Source organism: Gekko japonicus, unplaced genomic scaffold (genome assembly GCF_001447785.1).
Source record: "Gekko japonicus isolate JY-2015 unplaced genomic scaffold, Gekko_japonicus_V1.1 scaffold228, whole genome shotgun sequence".
NCBI classification, from domain to species: Eukaryota; Metazoa; Chordata; class Lepidosauria; order Squamata; family Gekkonidae; genus Gekko; species Gekko japonicus.
In genome coordinates this window covers 970,427-989,517 of record NW_015163609.1, presented here as the reverse complement: position 1 = coordinate 989,517, position 19,091 = coordinate 970,427, and the positions used below count along the sequence as shown (strand labels likewise).

Genomic DNA, 19,091 nt, shown 5'->3' with positions numbered 1-19,091 from the left:
ACATTAAAAGTGGAATTTGATCTAGTAAAGCAGAACCACCAGATATTTGATTTTCTTGGAGCCATGGCACTGAAGGCCAACTTGCACCTTAGGGTGTAGGTTTGGACTGACATTGAAAGCAGTCTTACATGGGAAATTGGGAGTGTGACTTTCTTGCCTCCCCCTTCCCACAGTAGCCCAGGATCATCATTCTGAGGGACATTTTGGGCTGCAGTGGGAGGTGAGAAAGTTGCAACAGGAATTGTTTCATCTAATTCAAGCCAGTGCTGGTGCTAAGAAAAGCAGTTCTTGCGTTAGTGCACGTCTAAGTATGTTTTGTGGGCACAAGGGGTGATAAGAACTGTTCTCATCCCTCCAGTGCTCCTATGGTACTAAAATGTACAATGGTCTCTAAAACTTTGGTTGCTCAGTATATTCAAATCAGCAGACCCGTGCAAATTCACACTCAGTGTGGGTTCTATGTTCTAGAAAGAGCAAAAGCAAATGTATAGTGGCCAGATTTGTGATCTGTTTAAAAGGCGGTAGGCAGGCATGATCAAAAGTTCAGTGGAAGTGGTGGGCTCTTAATTAGAATGATCTGATTTTTTTTTAAATGTCCTTACTCCTGAATATTAAATATTACGTTTTATAGTAACCGTGCTGTGTGACCATCTCAGGTTTTACTACAGGATGTCATAATATGCAGACATTGGGCTGTGGGCCCCAGGAACTTTAACTGCTGTATGAAAGCTCGTCAGTCCCTTCTGTGCTGGAATGAAAAACTCTGGGTAGCTTCTGGGCTTTGACTGTTGTGCAGCTGTGAAGCATGATGAGAAAATGATTGCCACAGACTGAGTGTGCATCTGAACACGCCACATGTGAGAGCTAATGGGTTTGTGGCTATTACAGTAAGCAATGTATGCAAGAGACAGGTTTCCTAGTCTAATTGTATCTTGGAGGAAGCAGTCCATAGAATATACCTCCTCTGGATGGTTTTTGAGCTATTGTGAACTAACAGGTCGAAATGGTCCCGAGCATTGGAATGATTGTCTTTTACTTTGCAACTTGATGATGCTGTGTCTGGAGGCAACAGAGCCTTTTAGGATGTAGCACAAGTTCACAACCACTTTCTGCAGTAGTGATTAGGCCATGGGTTAAATGGCTGTCCTGTTCCCCTCTCATATAATCTACTTAAGAGATATCCCATCACCCATGCTTTCAAGCCATTTCTAAATAGTTTCAGCCTTGCTAGCCTTTTACGTTATAGACTGCTGGCTTGATTTAGGAGAAATGGGAAGCTGTAACCTGTGCTTGGGTCCCCACGGGAGGCAGGGCTTCGGAATCCTCCCCTTCTGTCCTCCTACAGAGTTTTGTGTGTCATTCACCTGCCCAACGTCATCTCGGTCAGCTCATGTGCCATGGTTTAAAATTGCCAGACACGGATTCCTTCACTCCATCACGGCGTGGGGTGTTTCCAAGCCACAGTAAACAGACAGTCTCATTAGGGACTTTGCACTAATGGTCAGGAGAGCAAAGCTGGCTCATTTGGGTGTGCTGTGCTTGGGTAGCTGCCACCATGTTTACATGCCTTGAACCACTGAGGTTCAGAGTTGCCAACCACTGTTACCAAATCGAGTATGATTTTTGACTGGCTGTACAATTGCAAAAAAAAAAATCTGATTCTGGCCTTTGCTTTTGCAAAGAAATTGGGAAAGTATGACTGAATGCTAAAAAGAATTACAGGAAACAAAGCAAGATTCTTTGAGCAGGGTGTGGTGGAGCAGGGACTGAAGCTGTCATGGGTCTCAGGATGGTCATTTGAAATGAGGGGTTAAATTGCTTTTAATTTAAGATGATGCAATTAAAGACTGGGTTGGGAATGCCCAGCACTCAAAGCCAAGTACCCTCTCTGGGTCAGATAGTATACAGATTTTGTAAGGGGGGGGGTATAGTTTTTGTGTGGGGGTGTAGTTTTAAAAACAGGTCCGTTTGCTTCAGCAGAGGCAACAGTGGGGTAAACAAGTGTGTACATGCAGTGGGTGACAATGCTTCTTGCCATCACATAACATGCAATACCTGGAAAACTATGATCAGTCTTTAAGGCTAAGCAGTTGGGGTGCGGGAGATTTGGCCTGGGGCCACATCACTCCTCTGTACCAGTTTCCTGATCTCAATCACCCCTCCCTGGAGCTGTATGAGGGAAAACATATGGGTGTGTTTATATAGGTTTTGCTCTGTGGGGCAAGCAGCAACTCTAGCAAAGAGCAGGGGGAAGTGCAAGGGGAAATAACCCCACTCAGAGCTTTGACCCAAAGACCCTTTCCTCCCGCTCCCTCTCTCACACGGGAGTTTCTTGCATCACATGCAGTTGGCCCTCAAGTTGGTTTTTAAGATAGCTTAGAGATACAATAATGCCTTTTAATTTTTTTCTCCTTTAACTGGTGACTCTGTACAAGAAGTAGCCCCATTTTAATTCCAAGTCCTTATAAAAACATTTTCATCCAAGTACTGCTATGTGGGTATGTTTATTCCTGCAGCGTAAAATGGCGGGTCTTCTATGTTAAGAGCCCTGTCCACTGAAGATTTGAGCATGCATTTAAAAGAACAGTGCAAAGTCATTAGGGAGATGAATGACACTAAGAAGATATGTAAAAATGGGGCAATCATCCCCAGCATTTTCAGCTAAAGTGTACAGCAGCTTTACCTGTCCAATATTCTTCCAGAACTGAGAGGGGAAGTCAAGAGTCACCTCTGGGCTTCAACTGCAGGAGGCATACGGCTGAAAGGCTTGGGAGGGGGTTTCAAATGAATTCCACAGAAACTAAGAAGAGCAGGAATCTTAGCTCCAAAACATCCTCTTTATTGTACCAAGAAAAGGAAATGCATTATAAACAAGTATGTTGAAATATACAGCTTAAGTTACTAGTCTTATTAACAAAATAAAGCTCTATCTATATGTACAGACATTTTAAAAAGAACAACATCAGCCACTTGCCAGAACATACTGGTGGTGGGGGGGGGAACGATGAGAACAAACAAGCCTATTTTTAAAAGGGGGAGGGGCAAAACTGATCCTTTCCTTTGATGCTTCTCCTCATGCAAGAAATGGTCTCCCCATAAGTCTGTTGCAACAACCGCTGTGATATTGCCTGCCCTGCCTTCTTCACTCCGATGAAGTTGTCTCAGAGTCCGGGCAGATAAGATGCAGGGAGTTCCACATACGGAATTTTCAGCAGGGCTATTTTTTAAAAAAAACAGCTGTTCACAGGACCTATTCAGATCAGGACTGTGACACACAGGTTTAAGTTTTCCCCATAGTATTCTCCCAACCCTAAACTTCTACATGGGGCTCCTATGTACTGCACTGAGGCAAATATACATTTCTGCCAGTGCACAGAGTGACTTTGAGCAGAAGGTACATCAGGGGGACAGCTACCCACACACACATAGGCCACAATCCATATCTGAAATGGAGCCCTGCACGCCAGCTATTTCCAAAGGAACTGACTGTGGAACTCCCAGCATTTTGTCTTGATCTCAGTATACGTGAGAGTTGGGGAAGGAAGAGTTACCAGAAAGCTACAAAGAAAACCAGTCAGTGGGTGCTAAAGTGGCCAAAGGAGGTGATGAGGGCAAGAAAGTCAAAATGTGGAAGAGTTGTGGTGTTAGTCTTTTGTCACTTTCAAAGACTAGCATATTTCTTCAGGAATATGTATTTTTAAGCAAGCATCCACTTTGTGGAGCACAAGGGCAAGTGCTTTGCTTGTTGGAGGCAGGAGGAGATCTCCATACTGTGCTCCTTCCAAGTAGCAACTTGGTTTTTGATTGTTTTTAAATGTAGGGAGAACTGAAATTTTGGTCCCTGGAATGGTTCATATGGCACTAAATGGAGGTTTATATAAGTGTTGTCCAAAGAGGGTTTGGCAGGGCTTTTTTCCCCAGGGGAACCCACTGGAATGAAGTTCCAGTACCTCTTCAACAAAAATCTTTAAAAATATTTAAAAGTTCATGAGTTTTCAGTATACAGATCAAAAACTTCATTTCCCTCTTGAGAGTTCTGGCACCTCTTTTTTCCAAAAAGAAAGAGCCCTGGGGTTTGGGGTTGCTTTTGCGATGGCTTGCAAATGACCTAGAAAGTTTTTTTCTTAAATTAATTATTTTCAATTGAAAAACGAGATGTTGCATCAGCACCTCTGTCCCACCTTCCAATTGGTAATGCAAGTCAAGAAACCTGTTCTATCATTTGTCATCTTGATGTAATTCCACCATCTGCCAGCAGATGGTACAATATTTCCATATAGAGACATCTAAGCCTACCAGTGCGGAGCAGTTGTCTAGGATATTGTCAAAGAACAATTTAAATGTTAAGAGGGCCACCTAGATGTGACTATGCTATCAGAGACACAGGCTTAAATCAAATGGAGCATTTCTGCAGACAGAAGTATTTCTATCCACAGAGCATGACTTTCTTGCATCCCCCTCCCACAGTAGCCCCAAAGGCCCCTCAAATGCTGCTCGGGGACAACAGGTCAATAGGAACACCCTTTCAGGGTGCAGTGGGAGTCAGGAAGCAAGTAAGTGATACTCCATGGGCAGAAATCCTTCCGTCTATGAAAATGCTCCCCAAAGTATGGGGAGGGATAGTATTGAATGCAAACAAGCATGCACAGACATAGTTATAAGGCTTATAAGTACTTTTGAAAAGCCATGACCTTCGACATGACCCAGCCCCAGCCAGGACCCCTCTTTACATCTTCTCACATGTTACCATTCAGCTGACTTAAGCTGCCCCCACAAAATTACAGTTGCTTCGACAGCCCAGAAGGGGACTGACTGCAAGGGGAGAAATGCTTGAGACACGGAGGGACACAAGACAAGCCATCGCAGTACATCATCCATCCAGTGCAGGAGGATTTGTGTATGGTAAACAATCAATGGACTTGCACAAGGAACAGCTAAAGATGTCTTGGGCTGGGCACGGAAGGGGGAGAATGAATTCTCTTTGATGCCAGAGAGTCTCAACACCAGTTCGCATGACCAGTGGCATAACCAGAACACCCCAGTAGGCATCTCCACCCAAGAGAACTCTCAGCTTCTCACCTAGAGGTCCCTTAAGACTCTAAGCCAGCTTTCTGCTGCTGCAGGGTGCCCCCCTCTTGCTTCGTACACTGAGAACTGGCAAGCAAACAAGTGCAGGAGGGAAATGGGTAGTGGCGTAATTTACAAACCGGGCCTGAGCTGCCAAGGGTATAGAGGGCCCCTCTGAGACCTCCGTTGTTATTCATTGAAGTCCAGAGCTAAAAATGGCTCCATGGGAATTTACTGGCAGGGCCAGTGGGAGTAGAAAGAAACAAACACAGGACGAAGTGAAGGGGGGGGGGGAGAGAGAGAGGCAGAACTGGCCAACATCCGGAGTGAACAGTGAGCAAGTGTTCCACCCAGACGTTTGGTTGCGGCCAGCTGGAAAGCCCCAGAGAGTTCGGCTGAATGGTGGTGACTGTGTGGCCACTCTAGGGTGATGCAGCTGGCCAGGCAGCCGACAGGTGAAGACTCTCTCCTGGTGGCCGGGCACCAAATGTTTGGGGGAAAGGAGAGAGAAAGATCAGAAGCAGTGGCCTTTCCCCAGATCCTCTTCCACTCCCGAGAGCACAAAGGCTGGCATCAAACCCCTCTAAAGACCGTCCGAGAGACCGCAGCCTCTGGCTCTACTGGCCTCCATTCCTAATCACACTCCCCGGGGTCCCTAATGGATTTGTTCCCACATTGAATTCTAGGCTTTGGGACAGGCCTGTGCTTTCATCCCGAGCACAACCTCTCTTGCTCTCCTCCCCATGCCCATCTGCATAAATGTTTAAGTAAAACTTCCAGGTCTGGTGGTTGCCTTTCCCAGGAAACCATGAAGTGATCCCCCTCCCTTCCCCATTTCAGAGAACTCCCCCCCCCCGGCCTCCTTCCAATCAACAAATTGTTTTATGCCATTACAAGGGCAAAGGCGATCACCATATACCATCGGCTCCCCCCCCCCCCCACCATCGGCTTAGTCTGTGAGAACCACCAGCTCGCCATCACTCTTGTCCTCGCCCTCGGAATCCTCGTCTTCACTGTAGTGGTACATCTCCCCATCAGGCACCGAATGGCTGTCTTCTGCCCCGTCCCCTTCTTCTGGCTTCAGGCTGCGCGTGTTCACTATGACGGGCATGTTTGGCTCCATGCCACGGGGCAAGTAGTGATCCATCAGGGGTGAGGCCAGCGGCATCCCAACTGAACGCTGGTACACGAGATCCGAGGACGAAGGCGGCACTTGGTTGCCTTGGGGCCTAGAAAACACACACTAATGTAAGAAGGGCGGCCTCCTCCCTTTTGCTCCCTCCAATCCACCCTCCCTGCCCTATAGAGTCACCCCTCTGAAACAGTCACTATCCCCCCACACAAGGAAAGAGATAACACTAATGTGTGGGTCAAAGTGTCTGTGCAATGCTGTCCTCTAGTGGAGAGAAGAGGACCAGATTAGCTGTCTGCCATGACGCCTGAGCAGCCAAGCATGACTGGAAATCCTCTTCACTTCCAGGAAGGCTTTCAGGGCTGCCTGTCCCCTGTAAAGTGCCAATTACTCCAACGTGATCCAGCAAAGCACTTAATCACATGTGTGTTCCCTTCAAAGTCGGTGAGAACATGGAGATACTTGAAGTTAACGCCCCGGGTTTCGCTGTTTGTCTGGGTAAGCAGAACACAATTGTGCCTTTGCCATCCAGATGAAATTTTTTAAGAACTCAGGTTTTGGCCCGAACTCCTGGACCCCAGCAACGCTGTGCCATGGCATGCCTTCTCTCTCTCTCTCCCCCCCCCCCACTTGCATTCCAGCAACAGGGAGCTCCTGGCTCCCACGCCATCCTTGGGAGCAAATGGGACAAAGGTACAGGGAGCCTCACGCAATCAGGTAGCCCTGCCTGGCGTCCTGGCGCCGGTTCCTCATCAGTGCCTTGTACTCGCCAACACGCAGCCGCTTCCCTTCCACAATGCAGGTGCGCTTGGGGCGAGGCTTGTACTTGTAATTGGGGTACTTTTCCAGGTGCTGCCGGCTGAGTCGTGCCTGCTCCTCATAGTAGGGCTGCTTCTCCTGGTTTGACATCGATTTCCATCGAGAGCCTGAAAAGAGGACAAAAGGGGGGGGGGAGATGAATACACATGGCCAACTTCCTACTTGCGTCTCTTCTTCAGGGGCCTCCAGCAACACAGTCTCCATCTATCTTGCACCAGTTAGGTGGGACCCACCAAGCCACCAGCCACATCCCAAGGGCTCCAGGAAACCTCTTTTACTGTCTCTGTGGAACGTCAAAAAGCCAGGGGTCATGAAGGGTCTGGCCATGCCAGCTGAGAGTTGAGAAAGCTGCATTTGGCCTGATGGGTCCAAAGTTTGCAGGGCTGGGCTAGGCAAACAGCAAACTAGATGGAATCCAAATATCAGAAGAGCTAGTTGTTGTTTCTTTAGTTTCCCCTCTTCTCACTTCAAACATGGCATGAACCACTCCTTTTGCCATCAAATGAGGCTGACTTGTGGCGACTCCTAGTGGGGGCTTGAAGGCAAGGGATGTTCAGAGGTGGCTTGCCATTGCCTGCCTCTGCATCATGACCCTGGTATCCCTTGGAGGGTCTCCCTTCCAGATACCAGCCAGGGCCAACCCTGCTTAGCTTCCGAGATCTGACAAGATCAGGCTTGCCTGGGCTATCCAGGTCAGGGTGGCACGAACCATTATTGACAGGAATATGTTCTTGTCTAACCACTTTAGCTGGGAACAAGGTCCACGGGACTTTCCACATGTAGGTTTATATCTGTACCTATTTAAATAACCCCAATGTGATGGCAAAGGTATAATGAGCACATACCCTGTCTGATGCATCAGAAAAGTTTCATTTGAGACGAACAGCAAATTAAGACTAAAAAGGTCATTTGCATACAATATTATAAAGGAATGAACTACACATCTGAAAGACTGAAATCGCTTTGATTGGCAGGTGATGAGGAATCTACAAGACTGAAACACTGGGGGGGGGGCGGACATATGACAGGGCACAGGAGCTTTTCCTTCATCTTTCCACATCAACAAGGGGGATCCAAGGCCATGGTCAGCCGGCTACCCACCTAATGCTAATTAGGATCCCTCCCTCTCGTTGACCTTTTCCGTCCCCTTCCTACACTGCTCTTTGAATTCTTCCAAGCACAAGGTATAGGGAGCAGGTGCAATGGCTAAAATAGGCTGCCCTGCTGTGCAACTTGCATTCCCTGGGCTGGGTGACCTTTACCGTCATTCTTGCCCGGGAGAGTGCGAAGAATGCAGACTGGAGTGATATGGACAGTTTCACCCCGGCAGTAGATGAAGGAAGAAGCAGAGGAGCTAGGAGGGAGAGGAGCACTCCAAGGTTAACTTGGCTGTACTCAGAAACAAAACTACCTCGGTTCCTAGTCAAGGGACTGGCTCCGCAACATCCAGCAGAAGCAGCTGGAAGAGTCCTGAAGTCATAAAACAGATGATACCACTTCTCACTGCAAGTTGGGAGAATAGCATTTCTGAATGCTCCTTCACTTAAAAAGCTCCCTGAAAGCGGAAATGTAGCACATCGTCAGGGAGAAAGGTTTCAGCCCAGTCTATGCCCTGCTGTGGTCATTTCACTTTGCAGAGAAGTTATTTGAAAACAGAGGGGTGTTTAAAAATGCGGGGGGGGGGAAACCTTGCAGTAAGAAATGGTGCAGCTTATTCTACCATCTCAGTACTCATTTGGGCAGAACCGTTTCCGTTAGTGCCAGTGGGGTACTGAAAATTATTGGGCTAATTGCTATTGAGACAAAAACTCCATTTAACCTTTTGGATTATTTTAGATACACTGTCTTGAAGCCAAAGAAAAAACAAATGCACAAGACAAATGGACATAAATCAATCTCATGGGTTTGCGTGGGTTACCAAACTGCGCACTGTTACATAGGTTGCTCAGAAGGGAAGGGGCATAGTATAGCACTATCTCATCAGTTCTCGGAAGCTAAACCGGGTCAGTACTCGGAAAGAAGACCACCAAGGAAGATTCTGCAGACGAAGGCAATGGCAAACCACCTCTGCTTATCATTTGCCTTGAAAGCCCCCTGCTAAGGTTGCCGTGAATTGGTTGCAACTTGACAACACTTGGCACACACACACACACAGGTAGCCCAGGCGTCATAAGGCCCCCTCAATACTCTTGGTCAACACCACACTAGATCCTTACACCACAGTCCTCGAATGAGGGAGTCCTGGGTTATTTTAGCCATGAACTTAAATTAAATATGCAACGAGTAACCCACAAACTCCTGACACGAATGCATTGTGTGTTCACTCCCAGCAGAATGGACAAGCTCTTCAAAAACCACACCAGTCTCTTTAAATAACCAGCCAGAGGCAACACGAGCTATGATGAAGCAACGACTCAGCTTTAGGCCACACTGTAGGAAATGCGCGTGTGAGTCAGTGAGCATCTTTGAGAGGGAAAAGAAACACGATTCTGAGAAGGGCTATTTTTTATTAGTCTTAGCTGAACAAGAAATCTATATTAGAACCACAAAAATTATTACCAAGAAACAAGACAAAAGCACCCTAAGCTGGAGATCAACCCAAGTAAGTTTTTGCACCTTCCTCTGGGTTAAAATAGAGGTGTACATCGTTAAACCAGACTTCACAATCTTCTACTTACTTTCTGGGTTATGCTTCAGGTGATGGAAGATAATATGATCTCCTAAAATAAACTTACTGGAACAGTCTTCAAAGTACACCTCACTCAGGGGAATCGTGGCTCTATTTTGCTCTGCAAATGCATGCTTATTACAATTGGGTTCTTTGTCCACTGTATTGCCAATTCAAGAGCAGATTCAAGAATAGATTGCAAGGTATTCAGTCCAGTCTAGCTGCACAGCACATGCCAACTTTCACTCCATGGTTTAGGTTTGAGAAACGGTTTCCCTGCTGGGAAGATTATTTTAACTGTGTACGTTTCACATGGGTAGGATGAGGACATGCCTCCTTTCATTATCCTTCCTTTGTCGAGTCCTGCACTGTCAAAATTTAGATAGCAAGTGCTTGTCGTTTGTGGTTATTTGTATGGCAACAGACTCACAGTGCCATCCTAAGAACACTTTTCTGGGAGTAAAGCCCTGCCGAACGGATCTGAGTAGGATATTTCTCAAAAAGCTGCCTTCAGGAATTTTTGGCTTATGTAATTCTGATGAGCACCATGTAAAGTGATATTAATAACAATAGCAAGGTCCCTTTCAGGCCACAAAAGCAATGGCTACAGAAAGCTGGTATTCCGGGGCTGCTCCGCAATTTGCTATCTATGGTGCAAATGAAACAGGCACTCCAACATGTTACTCATTGTTTTGTCCCTTCTAGCTCTTGTGAGTAATAGACTTGCTAACATACACTGGATCCTCACTGACTGGTAAATATAAGGTAATAACTCATAAAGTGGCTTGGGTTGCTGCAGCCATTGGAAAAATCCAATGCTACGTTGTTGATGCAAATGTTGTGTGTTGTCATGGCAATGCTTTTATAAGAAACCGAGATTTGGACAGTGCCTTTTGGTTGACTGTTTGTAGGTTAGGTAACCCACTTTATTATAAATACACATGTTGTATGCTTCAGCACTAGATACTCTTTGCAGATGATGACATTTGCTTTTATGCACAAAAATAGCTGTTCTGCTCCTTTGGGTGAAACAATAAAATGGATTGTCTGGTTGGCTGCTGTTGCATGTAAAATTGTTGCCATCTATGACAGTGTGTGGCAACAAGAGAAAAGTGTCAGATGTACTTTACATTATTCAGCTGGAGTATGCAAGAAACATAAAACTATTTAACTTGCCCATCTTGTAACAGGCATAATGACTGAGGCTAGTAGATATCGAACCGCAGCTGAGGAACCTGATGCAATCCTTCTGAGATGGTATACGTACAAGATGCCTCAGTAATGATAACTGGTTAATTCTGGGTACGTTGGCCTCTACCCACACATAATTGCTGGACAAGGAGCAAGCAGTCCGTGTGCATATACAATGTATGTGCATGGACTCCATTCCCAATGGTCAGGAGCACTGTGCTTCAAATAATCACAATCATGGGGACGATACTTTGTACATATTGCTCATATTTTAGCAGCTGCACACAGATGGAGGACAAGTATTTCTACTTTCCATCTGAATGCACTGAAATCTATGCATATGTCATTTGAACAGAACAAGACAGAAAAGTATAGATGACTTATTGCTTGCCACTGAGATTCAAGTATAGATTTTAGAGAAATAAAAGCAAGTCGCCTAACACCATTCCCCACGAGTTCATGTCAAAACAATCCTCTTTTAGACATAAGCAATACTCCCATTCTGTTTCATTAAATTCCTGCTTCCTTTATCTGCCCTAAATGTTTTTGCTGCCTTATAATTGTGGCTATTTTGGTAACAAACAAACCCCTTTTTGCCAAGTCACCAAAGGTTCTGCAGATAATCGTGCAGTTTGATAAAAATGGGTGTAGGCAGCTCTACTTTCTGCAGATCAACACCCGATTGGCACCTCACTGGATCTATTCTTGATGGCTAGGGTCAGCTGCTACTGCCGAACTGGCTTTTGGAGCTTGTATGCTAGGCATATTTAGACTTGGATGGCGTTTGAAATAGAAGGTGTCCCCTACTAGAGTTCCCTATCTAACCACTGGCTCCTTGGATGGTCCTTATCCCAAAGACTACTTTCCACCTGTCCTCAGCAAGTGAGCCAACTTCAGCGTAATGCTCCTGGGCATGAACATTTATTTCCCTCTTCCTCCAGAAGCAGGCAGAGACTCTGAGCAGTAAGATGCTGAATCACCTTGCTGCTCATTGCTGGTCTGCACAAAAAGCCTCGCTACTGACTTTAGCTGAGACCTCCCGGGGCAAGCAGTGTACCTAAACTTCTCAGCTTGTCCCCGGGGTCAGAAAAGATTGAGCAGTTCTTCTCTAGGCTGGTGCTGAGCCTGAGATTCATGTTGCTATCTTAAGAACAGGGCCACAACCGCAGCTGTATCTACAGCTCCTGCAAAAGCGCTTGCCTTTGCTTCCTCTGCTCATGCGGATTTATCTTTATCTTCTTTCTTTTTTTGTCTTCCTTTTTAAAAAGCCTGCTTTCACATCTGTTTATGCATTCAGGTGTCAGCTCCAAAGAATCAGTCAGTTGAGATAGACAGTCATCAGATAGAGGTGAGGATTTGCTTTTGTGTTTTTAGCCCAGCTCATGGCCTGCTGGTAATCTGCACAGGATTAACAGTAATTCCTTGCCTGAAGGTGCATGGGCCTAACAACATGCCCAACACAAATACCAAAAGCCATTGGGGAACGGCACTAAAGGCGGTCTCTATGCACCTGCTTACCTAGAATTTTGCTGATGCTTGAGTTGTGCATATCTGGGAAGGCCTGCAAGATCTTGCGTCTCTCATCCTTGGCCCACACCATGAAAGCATTCATGGGACGCTTGATGTGGTTATTGTTCCTGGATTCAGGGAAATGTCGTGAGCCTGTCAGGAGATGACCACCAATGAAGAGAAAGTGCTTATCAAACACAACCGAATAGTAGGATGACAACTCTCATATTCCAACAGACCCTTGCTATGTTCTAAGTCATCTCCTCTATGCATTCATGTGTTCTTCATGACTTCCCCTTTCCTTTGCCACAGGCACCCTCCCTACTACTTATCCTGTAGCATCTAAAGTTGTGGCATTCAGTGCAGGTGTAGCTTCTCACAACACTGCAGCGTTATGGTGAGACAAAGTCCATGTGATAAAATTCATTCTTCTGCACAACTATTAAAACCATGTTACCGACACTCTCATAGTGGGATATATAGATGACATAGGAGTATCCCGTAACAGCACTGTGGATAAATGTTCAGCAAGTCATGGTAGTTATATTTACTTGAGGAAAGAACTTATGAACCAGTTGATGAGAAGACCCAGAGCTCATTCAGCAACATGGTAAGAACTTCTTGGTTTTCTGAAAGCTTAACAAACAAGGAACTCCAGACAATGTGGATTTCTCCTATCAGCTGAGATGCTGAGAATTCATAGTGCTAGTCATGGGCTCTGGCACGTCTGCAAAGAAGCATCTATCTAACCAAACTGAATTAATACATTTGCCATAAAGGTTTTGCCCTTTCTTCTCTTATTGCATTATGGAGTCAAGAAGAAACTGTCATTACCATCCCCATCACAGGTTAACATGGACTCATCCAGCCTCTGCAAAGAAGTTTCTTCCATCTGTTCTTTTGCTGGAGAAGAATCCAAGCTGACATGGTCCTGAGAGCATATGACAAGGTGGATAATAACAAGTTACTAGAGCAAGAATCATTAAAGAACAGAGTAGCCATGAAACCTTCCATAGAAGCGTTTAGCAGGATTTATGTTATATCTGATACTTTATGTCAGGTGAGGCCAGAAGTGAATGGCCCCATCGAATCTTCTAGTAATGAGCCCCTAATTGCAGTTCAGTGCAGTTCAAGAGATGCTCCTTAATTAGACAACAAAGGACCAAACAGGAAGCAGCATGCATCACAATGTACAGGGCAAGGGGGCTCTGGAGAGGTTACTTGGGATGTAACACATTCTGTGAGTTTATGGGAACATAGGAATTTTCTAAGAAAAGTCCCACTAAAAGTACAAGGAAGACACCAACAAGCAAACTGGGTAGCTTCTGTAGACATTTCTCTGAAGAGCCCCTAGGAAACAAGATCTTTTTTCGAGGACTTTTTGAACTACCTTATTGCATTCCTGAACAGGACAAGAATTCATTGTCTTATATTAGAACAGGGGTCCCCAGTGCAGCTGTCTACACCTTTCCTGGAGCCCGCCAAGCATTTTTAAAAGTAAGGGGCAGATGGGGCTTTTGCTCAACGGGGCTTCTGGTTGGCCAATGCAGATCTGATTGGCTGTGCAGATTTTTTTAAAGCAAAACATTGCTTTGGCAGCAGCTGCCTCCACTGTACAAAAATCTCCATGGTGTGACTGAAAGTATGGTGTGTGGTTGCAAACCCCCCCCCCCAAAAAAAATCCCTGTAACATGCTATGCTCATTTTAAAAGGCATCCTGTTAAACGGAGCTTCTGCCTGAAATGTTGGGAGATTTACTATTAGAGTTATGCATAACCTCACACCCAAACATTTTGTAGTTGGCTCTGCCTCTTGCAGCAGCCATTTTGTGATTGCACCCACCACATTGTATCAAAATTCCCAAGCAGCCTGTAGGTTCAAAAAGATTGGGGACCCCTGATTTAGAAAACACTGCATCTTGGTAACTTTCTCTTCAGATGACAGAGCTATTCCAACAGATTCCTCTTTAGAGTTGCTCTGACTGACATCTAAATTCTCACTTATGGTATTTTACGCAGAAGATGTCCCCACATTGTAACATTTGTGTCCAAATGTAACCAAACCTAAAGGGATTTCAAGCCCAAGAATGGCACTCACCTTCCTATAGGGGTGATTTGGAGAGCCATCTATTGCTCTGCTTTGGTTGTGCAGAAGCTGCCGAGCATCTTGGATTGCTTTGGTTATAGCATCTCCTTCTCCGAGGAACCCTGAATGTTTTTTTTTTAAATCGATAAACGTTTTAATGAAAAAATCAAAATATACATGAACAAACAATAAAATTAGTAATAGCCATCAGCATTCAAAAACAGAGTAAAAATAAACAAGTAAACATCTAATGCCTATGCGAAGATCCCTAAGCTTCCTTATTCTCCATACAAGAACTCCGCAGCTTCAGTAACCCAGTATCTGGTTTTCAGAAAGTACCAGTTAATCCTTCCTGAGAGTCATCTGAAAATTTTCTTTTACTTATCAAATATGAAATATTCCATTACTGTGGGATCACAGTTATTATGAAGCTGCAAAGCAAACTTCCCTCTGATGGAAAGTACATTGGATCACAGACTCTAAATCAATTCATTTGGACATATTAACATCTTATGATTCTGCACTTACAATTTGAATGCAGATTAAAATCCCGTGAACATTTTGAAAAGAAAATCCATATTTGATTTTGAGTTAAACAGATAAGTAATTAACATTTCATGATCTTGACTATGTGCCTACAAAACAACAACAACAAAAAAAATAGCTTTCCCATCGCATCTTTTAATCCAGAACCAAAATTTCCTTATGCAGGTAAGACTGGCTCTTCAGTGCAACAATACGAATCCAGGAAAACAATCCCAGACAGAATCTTTAAGGATATCTTATTTGGACCCTTCCTAAATGCAGAAGTGAGTGAAATTATCTTCCCATGCACATAAAAAAAGAATCATCCACGATATTTGCAATGAACTTGCAGCTCTAACTCATCTACATGAAGAGTTGTTTCAGTGCTGGCTGAGAGCACACAGTGCTTACCCAAAGGCAGGCTGGGAGGACTGGTCTGCAACTCCCGAGAAACTCTATGGCTGGGAGTGAGGGACTGACAGCTGCTGATCTTTAAATTAGGTGAACAGGAGGCATTGGGGAGCTCAGAGCCTTTGGGCTTAGCTGTTAAGTTCAATGGCTGTGAAGATTCCTAAGAAATGAAGGGGAGAAGAGGAAGAGTAGATATGTAATGCCATGGGTGGGGGGTTGGGAGCCAACAAGGAAGGAAGTTGAGAGGTTATACCTGGATCTGCAGGTGGCCTGAGCTGGCAGGTCTCTTCAGGGCTGAAGGAGGAGGGCTGTGAAGAAGCTGCATGGGGTACTCTACTGCAGAGGGCACACAAACAGAAGGGTGGAGATTATGAACAAAACCAAGCCTGGACCCAAATCTGCCTCTCAGAAACAACTTTCAGGGAATCATGTTGACATTAAAAATGAAGAAACCCATATTATTCTCTGAGAAATATGCAAATCAAACAGATCCACACAAAATTAATTTGTTCCGTGCCAATTACATTTTCCCAGTTTGTGTCCCTGAATGCTGGGGGACAATCATTTCCTCTTTGCACTCTACATGTTTACCAGAGCAAATGCCCGTGGAAACTCTGGGTACCTTTGAACAAACATGCAGGAGTTCATAGTTCCTATAGAACAATTTCTCTGACCACATAAACTGACACAATCCCATGGACAATTGCAGAAAACCATCCCAAACAGAGAACTACACAAAAGTACTGAAGTAGACTGTGACCCATTACCCATAATTCCATTATTTCTTGGCCTCTTCATACCTGGCTTGCAAGGGATTGGCTGTATAGGAAGTGCCATTTGAGTGTCAGGGGTGACAGGAATAGGCTGGTGGTTGGGAGGAAAGGCTGGAATCATTACATAGGGCATGTTGACCTGCTGAAGAGAGGAGCGAGAAAAGAAGGAAGTGGGGGATAGAAATGCAGCCAAATACAACATTACTTTGAGGGGAAAGTACAAGTTACCCAGACAGGCCTATCACCAATCTGCTGGAGAGTGCTGCAGAGGGATCTAATGACCATCCAACTTTTCACCCCATTAGTGCAGTATCAAAGCATTATATTAGTTCATGTACCCTTCCAACGTTTTGAACATGGAGGGTCAAAAGCATCACTGTCCACACTGCAATGGGAGGGAAAGGGGACACTCACGATCAGAAAATGTGTGTACATTTAACTTTACCTAGGGATATGGAACTGAACACAAATACAGCTCTTCATATGTGCAAATTAAGGCCACCTCTACACAACTGGCTGGATCCACAGCTTTGCTCATGCAAGTGTCTTCCCCGCTTTCCCCTCCTTCCCAACAGTCCCTTCTGATACTGGGTATGTTGATTCCCGGAGTTATGGGACCTGCATGGAGAAATAGCTACATAGGTCACTGGGCTATAGTGAGGAAGGGGAAGGGAGCAAAATCATCCGACCAACAACTATCCCAGCTTAACCATCATGGCTGCTAACCAAGGAAATCCAGAGAACGAGGTTCTCTAAAGGGACTAAAATCTCTCACAAAGAGTTCTGAGCATCCTTACAGCGCCACAACTCTGAAAACTTTTTAAGAAAAAGTACTTATGGCTAAACTGATGTCAGACCAAAATAAATTAATAGATTCATATACAAGCAAATGCCCACCAGGTGCTGTCCCCAGCAACACATGTTCAGAGGGGCACAGATGCTGAACAAAGAGGTTTTATTTAGCCGCTGTGTGTTAGGCCTATACTCCATAAATTTGTCTATCCCCTTTTAAAAACATCACCGATCTATTCCTGTTCCACCTTGCCTTCTGTCCCTCTAAGAAGAAGGACACCAATTGCTTGGAGGTTGCATGACTATTTAGCATGTCAGAATCTGGTTCATTATTCAGATTAAACAGGTAAATTGCTCTGCTCAGAGCTAACTTGCACCCGCCCCCTCACATAAAATCAAGAAACTATTTGCCATTCCTTTCTGTGTCCGGGCTGGTTGAAGATTCCCATGTTGCCACATTTTAAAACTCAAACTGCTATGTTAATTTGTCTAGTCTTTCTGTGACACATCTACTCGAATCATCCAAGGAATCTGTGACAGAACGCAACATCAAACTCCTGTCTCCTGATTTTCAGGCTAACTCTTCTAATTGAGCCAATCTTCCTTGCTATGTTGTCAGATAAACTCAGAAAAAAATAACTCCCTTTTACCTGAATCTGCTGCTGCAGTAGGTTGATTTTGTGTTGCTGCTGGATGAGCTGTTGCTGTTGCTTGGCAATCTGCAAGAAGGAAAGGTGGTGGAAAAGACTCTTAGCCACTGAGCAGTCTCTTCAACAGAGGGTCCTCCAAGCAAAATGGCTTGTCTCTATGAGGAGGTCCCAAAGCAAGGCACGTCACCCATGTAGGAGCCAAATTTATTTATTTAGGTCACAAGTGCCTTTCATCATCACATGTAGCCTGCCCCAAATATGTGTGGTAAAAGGCCACTGAGCCCACACTCAAATTAATCTAGTATGTAAAACAGAATTGTTTAGGAGACCATTTTTTTAAGTTATAGAATGGTTCAAGAAGGTGTGAAAACAGGACTCTGGACTATGCGTAGGATGTGTTATCCTGCTCTCATTGCATTGTTTTCTAGTTACATAATACCATTTTCTGCATTGTTTAACACTGAATGTTTACATACTGCATGCTTGGTTCCGATTGCTGTAATCCTATCCTATTACATTGCTTATTAGCAGGGGTCATTTCTTGCAGGAGCACACAGGAGCGGAGCTCCAGCAGTAGAGTCCAGGGGGCGGGCACATGCAAGAAGCCCCACCCCCTGCTCCCAGCAGCCCCGGGAAGAAGCAAGAAGCAGCCAGGTAAGTTGCAGTGGGTGTTGCCTTCTGATACACTTCTGGTGATGTCAGGGTGTGTGGCATATGCAAATAAGTTATGCTAATAAGTTATGCTAATGAGCTCCTGCACCTCTTTTTCTACGAAATGACCCCTGCTTATTAGAGGTCTCATCCTATTGAGTCCATCAATTTACACTATGTAGTTGCCTTGAGACTCAGTGGAAAAAGTCAACTATAAATGCAGTAAATAAATAAATAAATTGATGAGAAAAACAAAAATACCATGCAGTACAATGTTACGTCAGAGCTGTGGCTGAAAAATGCTAAGAGTGCCATCACAGGCGGTACTGTAGTACCTAATTCTAAAGTCTATAATTCTGGCATCTGCTTTAAATCACGGACATTTGCTATTCCTTTTCTCAAGTTTCTTAGTGCCTTCTACATAATCACATTTGATGAAGTTAACTCTTGGTCTTGCTTCGAAAGGCTCGTGCTATAAGATGCCACACGTTTCTTTGACTCCTCTGGAATCTTGGTATTTAGTTTTTATAAAGTTGTCAGTTTCTTGTTCTTATTTAAACACTAAATTCTAAAGAATAATTCAGGGGCATAAAACTTGTGCAGTATTGAGAGCTACGCTGAGCATACGATAAATGGGAGACAGCAGTTAATCTGCATACCATGTCCACAATGAGCAATACTTTGCTTAATATTTTCAGAGATCTGGCAGCTGTCACAATACACTCATCCTTATTCTTCCATGTAGCTATGGGGGGGGAGTATTTTCATTGACAGCTGGAAAACAGATGCTTTTTCTTAGTGATGTTGAGGAAATATGA

At 44.6% G+C, this 19,091-nt stretch overlaps 1 protein-coding gene across 1 annotated transcript in view; it reads right to left on the bottom strand.

The window, feature by feature from the left end:
* Positions 1-6,016: 6,016 nt before the first annotated feature.
* Positions 6,017-19,091, bottom strand: part of SOX13 (SRY-box 13) — a 77,501-nt gene continuing 64,426 nt past the window's right edge. Inside the window, exons 6-14 of the mRNA XM_015407319.1 lie at positions 17,623-17,691; positions 16,208-16,322; positions 15,661-15,743; positions 15,408-15,567; positions 14,484-14,593; positions 13,221-13,317; positions 12,396-12,539; positions 6,909-7,125; positions 6,017-6,296 (exon numbers count right to left, since the gene is read on the bottom strand). Coding sequence (XP_015262805.1) covers positions 6,017-6,296; positions 6,909-7,125; positions 12,396-12,539; positions 13,221-13,317; positions 14,484-14,593; positions 15,408-15,567; positions 15,661-15,743; positions 16,208-16,322; positions 17,623-17,691 — 1,275 coding nt within the window. The remainder of the gene's footprint in view (positions 6,297-6,908; positions 7,126-12,395; positions 12,540-13,220; positions 13,318-14,483; positions 14,594-15,407; positions 15,568-15,660; positions 15,744-16,207; positions 16,323-17,622; positions 17,692-19,091) is intronic.